The 6,780-nt window shown below is 36.6% G+C and overlaps 1 protein-coding gene across 1 annotated transcript in view; it reads left to right on the top strand.

The window, feature by feature from the left end:
* MICU2 (mitochondrial calcium uptake 2) overlaps nucleotides 1-6,780 on the top strand; it is a 109,252-nt gene that overhangs the window by 69,227 nt on the left and 33,245 nt on the right. The window contains exons 5-6 of the mRNA XM_037745573.1: nucleotides 2,990-3,037; nucleotides 4,648-4,730. Of these exons, the coding sequence (XP_037601501.1) occupies nucleotides 2,990-3,037; nucleotides 4,648-4,730 (131 nt within the window). The remainder of the gene's footprint in view (nucleotides 1-2,989; nucleotides 3,038-4,647; nucleotides 4,731-6,780) is intronic.

Below are 6,780 nucleotides of genomic sequence, written 5' to 3' on the forward strand. Positions count from 1 at the left end.
AAAAAAAAAAAAAGTAAAAAAAGGAATTTAAAAAATAAGTTAGACTATATCAAAATTAAGAACATTTGTGAATCAAAGCACACTGTCAAGAGAGTGAAAAAAAGATCCACAAATGGGGAGAAAATATTTTCAGATCATATATATTTGTATATATGATAAAGTAAGAACCAGAATATATAAAGAACTATAACAAAACGTTTTTTAATGGGAAAAGGACTCAAATAGAAATTTCTCAAAATAGGAGATACACATGGCTAATAAGCACATGAAAAGGTACTTAGCATTACTAATCATCAGAGAAATGCAAATCAAAATCACATTGAGATATCACTTCGCATTCAGTAGATTGGCAGTTGAAAAAAAAAAACAGAAAACACAAGTGTCGAGGATGTGGAGAAATTTGGTGGGAATTTGCATTTCCACAGCTGCTGCAGAAAATGTAGAGCGATTCCTCAAAAATTAAACAGCATTACCTTATGATGCAGCAGTCTTGCTTCTGGGTATATACCCAAAAGAAATGAAAGCAGGGACTCAGACAAATATTTCTTCACCAATATTTGTAGCCACACAGTAGAAACAGCCCAAATGTCCATCAGCAGGTGAATGGATAAACAAAATGTGATGCATACATACAGTGGAATATTATTCAGCCTTAAAAAGGAAGGAAATTCTGACACATACTGCAGTATGAAAGAACCTTTAAAACATTATGCCAAGTGAAATAAGCCAGTCACAAAAGGACAAATATTATATAATTAATCTTATATGAGTTACCTAGAATAGGCAAATTCAGAGACAGAAAGTGGAATAGAGGTTACAGGGGCTAGAGGTGGGGATGAGTGGTGGGATTCAGGAGTTAACGTTTAATGTATACAGTGTTTCTATTTAGGATGGTGGAAAATTTCTAATGCTGGTTGTACAACAGTGTGAAGTGTATTTAATGCCACCAAACTGTACAGTTAAAAATGGCTTACATGGTAAATTGTATGTTATATTTATTTTACCACAGTATTTAAAAAACAAGTGATTTAAGAGACCTACTCACCAAGTGCAATGTAAGGACTTTCTTTGGATGCTCATTTGAACACACTTGAAAACTTATCTAAAACAGGAAAATTGATAATGCTAATTTGAATTTGAAGATGTTAAGGAAATTATACTTGTTAGATGTGGTAACTCTCTGGTAGGGAGGGTTTTTTTAGATGTGCAGCCCAAATTTTTTAGAAATATGTGCATGTGGGATTTGTTTCAAAATAATCCAGTGGGAAGTAGGGAGTGAAAAAAAGTATAGGTAAAGCAGTACCTGCCGTGAGTTGACAATTATTGGCACTGAGTCTCGTTGTGTTATTAATATAATTCTATATAATTATTCATCATATTATTCTCTCTGCTGTTGTGTGTGATTGACATTTTCCATGATTAAAAAAAATGTTTTAAATTATTAATTGTGCGTTTTGCTATTATACCAATCTTATGACCCGGAGAGAACAATTGTTTTTAGTTTATCAGGAAGCCATGTTTTTGAGATATCATTTCTATGTTTAATGTAACTTTTTCATTGTAAGCAACATAAAACCTGACACAATGTACTTGAGCAAGCAAGAAAGTTTAGTGACTGGACAGAGTTAGCTTCACACCCAACTTCATCCGGGGCACAAACATCACCATATTCATTTTCTGGATCAGGCAATTAAAGATTGGCTACATTCTTGAACTCTAAATACTGACCTCTGGCAGTTCCAGGCACACTCTCTATTTTCTCACATTCCTGAGAATAACATTCTCACATCACCAAAGCCCAGCACAAAATAAAAATGTAGAAGTCAGTAATCCAGCATTTGCATCAGAAATCCTGCTGTACTCTGAGTGGCCCAACTTAGGTGATAGCCCATCCCTAAGCCAGTCCCTGGTTCAAGACTGTTGCAACCTGCTTGTTACCTTGGCCTGAGCTACTTGCCCATCCCTACATCAGTTCCACAGAAATGCAGTGATTGGCTTTGGCCAATTAGCATTTACTTGCAGAGGCAAATGTAGGGTCATCCTACCCAAACTGCATATTTGAGACTGGCAAAGAATGATTTCCCAAAGGAAAAATCAAGTTACTGCTACAACAAATTAATTGCTACATTTTAAATAATATAATTTGACTCTCAGTATTCCAAGTCCGTTGTTCTGCTAAATTTATAAATTTGCTTCACTTGAGATGTTATGAATAGTAAAAATTTAAGTAGAAATTACATAAAATGCCACGCAAATAGAACTTCTAGTGGATGCCAATTATTTGCTAGCCGGCATCCATTCTTTCTCTGTATTAGTCAATGTTCTCCAGAGAAACAGAACCAATTGGAGGTATAGATGGAGATTCATTGTGAAGAACTGGCTCATGCAATTATGGAGGCACAGAGGTCCCTTGATCTGCCAGTTGTAGACCCAGGAAAGCTGGTGGTGTAATTCAGTCCACATTTGGAGGACTGAGAACCAGGAGAGCCAGTGGTATAAACTCCCGTCTGAGGCTGGAAGATAAGATGTCCCAGCTAAAGAAGTGAGGTAGAAAAAAAAGGTGAATTTCTCCTTCCTGCACTTTTTGTTCAACAAAGAGAGAGTGAATAATGCCCACCCATATTGTAGAGGACAGCCTACTTTGCCAAGTCTACCAATGTAAATGCTAATCTCACAGAGACACCCAGAAATGATGTTTAATCTGGGTACTCAAGATGTTCGGTCTGTGACCCCGTCAAACTGACACTTAAGACTAGCCATCACAACCTCCTTACTGGCAATGGTAACCTGATGAAGCATAGTTTCTTTTTTTCAGTATTAGGACTCTACTTCAACTATTATAAAAATTTTCCATTGTATCAAAGAGAGGTAATTTAAAGTAAAAATGGTTTTTTAATTAGGTGAAATTTCAGTCTTAATGTCTCTGTATGTTTACTTCTAAACCATCTAAAACTTATTTTCTGGTATGTTTTTATCTTATCTCTTTCAGGGCTAATTTCGTATACCGAGTATCTTTTCTTGCTTACAATCCTCACTAGTAAGTATCCCACAGTTCTTCTCAGTGATCTTGTGGAATTCTCTATTCTTACTAAACAGGATTTTAAAAGTTTGGTATTTGTGTGTTTATCATGAAAAACATTATCGGTACCTTAGTTTCTATATCTACAAAATGATAATGTTGGATTCAATTATCCCCTTGAGTCTCTTCTGCCTCCTGTGCACTATAGTAGCCCATAGCCTTGTCTCTTTAATAGGACATTTGTTGAACAAGAGAATGAAAGGGGTAGTCTTGACTTTAAAAATGCTTATCTGACGTTATACAAAATTCCTGACCAGTACCCTTCAAAAGTGTGAAGGTCATGGAAAACAAGGAAAGACTGAGACACTGTTACAGATTAGAGAAGACTCAGGAGACATAACTGAATATAACATGGTATCTTATATTTGATCCTAGAATAGGAAAACAGTGAAAAAACATGAAATCTTGATAAAGTTAATAGTGTAGTTCATAATGCTATGCCATGTTAATTTCTTAGTCTTTATAAATGTACTATGGTTGTGTAACATGTTAACATTAGAAGACCAGCCATCGTGGCTCACCCCAGCACTTTAGTTTGAGCCCAGAGTTTGATACTTGGGCAACATGGTGAAACCTCATCTCTACAAAAAAGTAAAAAAATTGGCGAGATATGGTGGTGCATACTTGTAGTCCCAGCTACTTGTGGGGGCTGAGGTGGGAGGATTGCTTGAGCCCAGGAGGTTGAAGCTGCAGTAAGCTGTGATCACACTGCTGTACTCCAACCTCGGTGACAGAGTGAGACCCTGTCTCAAAAAAGAAATTGACCGGGCATAGTGGCTCATGCACTTTGGGAAGCTGAGGTGGGCATATCACAAGGTCAGGAGATCGAGACTTTCTTGATCAACAATGGTGAAACCCCATCTCTACTAAAAATACAAAAATTAACTGGGCATGGTGGCATGTGCCTGTAATCCCAGCTACTCAGGAGGCTGAGGCAGGAGAATCGCTTGAACCTGGGAGACAGAGGGTGCAGTGAGCAGAGATTGTGCCACTGCACTCCAGCCCGGCTACAGAGCTAGACTCTGTCTAAAAAAAAAAAAAAAAAAAAAAAAAAAAAGGAAAAAAAAAAAAAAAAAAAAAAAAAAAAAAAAAAAAGGGAAAAAAGTTAGAGAAGCCTGAGCAAAGAGTATATGGAGACTCTCTGGACTCTTTGTACTATCTTTACAAAATTTGTGTAAGTCTAAAATGATTGCAAAGTACGTTGTTGTTTTTTAAGTACTCTGAAAAAGGGAAATAAAAAGTAATCATTAATTTGAAAATAGCCAAGTTACTGTAAGAATATAGAAAAGCCCCTAGTAGAGCTAAAGAAATAAATTAAGCCCACAAATTAATTTTGCATTGAAAGGAAGAACACTTAGTATCAGAGCGGTAGCACCTATGGAAAGGGTGTTGGAGAAGACAGGGAACAAAGCCATAACACCAAATATCAGCCTTTGGAATTGTTATAAGAAATCATTGTTTTCTGTGTAGACCCTTATTCAAACAGTTCCTGCTAGTTTATGTGAAATTTGAAGATCTCTCTATCTGCAAATAACTTGCTTTCATCAACATTTTTCACTTTATTGCAGAACCCCATTCTGGATTTCATGTTGCTTTTAAAATGCTGGATACAGATGGTAATGAGATGATTGATAAAAGGGAATTTTTTAAGGTAAGTAGATGCTAATTATTTTAGGTTTATCATAAAATACCTGGATGTTTGTGTGATAATTTTACACTCTGTCACCCAGGCTGGAGTGCAGTGGCACAATCTCAGCTCACTGCAGCCTCTGCCTCCCAGATTCAAGCGATTCTCCTGCCGCAGCCTCCTGGGTAGCTGGGATTACAGGCACGTGCCACTGTGCCCAGCTAATTTTTTATATTTTTATTAGAGATGGGGCTTCACCATGTTGGCCAGGCTGATCCCGAACTCCTGACCTCAGGTGATACACCTGCCTCAGCCTCCCAAAGTGCTGGGATTACAGGCATGAGCCACCGTGCCGGCCATATGTAGCATCTTATATTTGAAATTTTCTTCAAAGAACCAATTAGTTCTTTACATATCAAAAAAGCATATTTAAAAGGAAGGGATTTATCTTAGTTTATCTAAATGTTTTTCTAGTAGGTTTTATTTCTTGCTCTACCCACCATATGTACTAGAAAGTAATGAGAATCACTTTAATACCTAAAACATAAATGTAACAAAGTGATTTGAATAGCAAATGTAAAAGTAATGATAAAGTATGGTAATAAAAGCCTTGTGAAAGCGTCCTAAAATACAGATTGCCTCAGTTTGTTACTTTTGTGTTTAGTGAACATTCATGTTTTATTAACATTCAGATCTGAAAACTGTGTTAGTAAATGTATTCCTTGCTTCTTTATCTCAAGAACTCGTAAAATAACAACTGTCTGCATGAGCTGTTCTCTGTCAGCTAATAATAAAAGATAGCAACTGTGATCAAAGCCGGTAATGGTTAATCCATTAAATCTTTACCTTGATCAATGATACATGTGCTTATGTGGGATACATGCCAGGGTTTTAGTGCAATCTCTCTAAACAGTAGATTAATGGTAGGTCTGTTTCCTAGTATCAGTTGCTCCTTAGGTGGTCCTTTTATTTTGCATTGCTTTCATATTGATGGCAAGGACTGCCCACTTAATAAAGTAGCATTACAGTTTTATTATACTAAATACATCTGCTAGAGTTATTTTTAAATAAATATAGAAACCTTCCACATGAGCTATTAGAGAAATGCAAGTTAAAACCGCAGTGACATACTACCCTCTCAAGAGAATGACCAAAATTAAAAAGACCAGTCACATCAAATGTTGGTGAGGATGTGAAGGAACCAGAATTCACTTTAGAAGATAGTTTGGCAGTTTCTTATAAAGTTAAACAGATCTGTTATCCTCCTAAGGTTTATCCAAGAGAAATCAAAACCTACATCCACAAAATTGAGTTGTAAAAGAACATTTGTGGCATTTTGATTCACAGTAGCCAAAAACTGGAGCCATGAAAACATCTATCAAAAGGTGAATGAATAAATAATCCTATATTCATAAAATGGAATAAAATGCAACAATAAATGGCAACAACTACTGACAGGCAACCAACATGCATGAATCTTAAGGCCATTATGCTGAGTGAAAGAAGTCGGACACATGCTGTTTAATTTCATTTATTTGAATTTCTAAACTAGGTGAAACTAATTTACGTTGGGAAAAAAATCAGAACTGTCTCTGTGGGAACCAGAGTAAAAGAGAAACTAGGATTGGAAACTGGGAAGAGACACAAAGAAACTTTGTCAAAATTGTATGGCTGATATTTGTACATTTTGATATATGTCATTTTTTCCTGAAGAGCTATAAATAATAATAACTGGAAAGGGAACAGGGAGCAGATAGAGGTAGATGAGCCAGGAATGGCAGAATACTGATAATTATTGAAGATAAGTAATGTTTATATGGTGACTTATAGAATTCTGTTCATTTTACTTATGTTTGAAATTTTCTGTAATGAAAATTTTTAAGAGGTTCCAGGGGAGGGCCGGGCGCGGTGGCTCAAGCCTGTAATCCCAGCACTTTGGGAGGCCGAGGCGGGTGGATCACGAGGTCAAGAGATCGAGACCATCCTGGTCAACATGGTGAAACCCCGTCTCTACTAAAAATACAAAAAATGAGCTGGGCATGGTGGTGCGTGCCTGTAATCCCAGCTACTCAGG

The sequence above is a fragment of the Cebus imitator genome, unplaced genomic scaffold, assembly GCF_001604975.1.
Source record: "Cebus imitator isolate Cc_AM_T3 unplaced genomic scaffold, Cebus_imitator-1.0 Scaffold204, whole genome shotgun sequence".
NCBI classification, from domain to species: Eukaryota; Metazoa; Chordata; class Mammalia; order Primates; family Cebidae; genus Cebus; species Cebus imitator.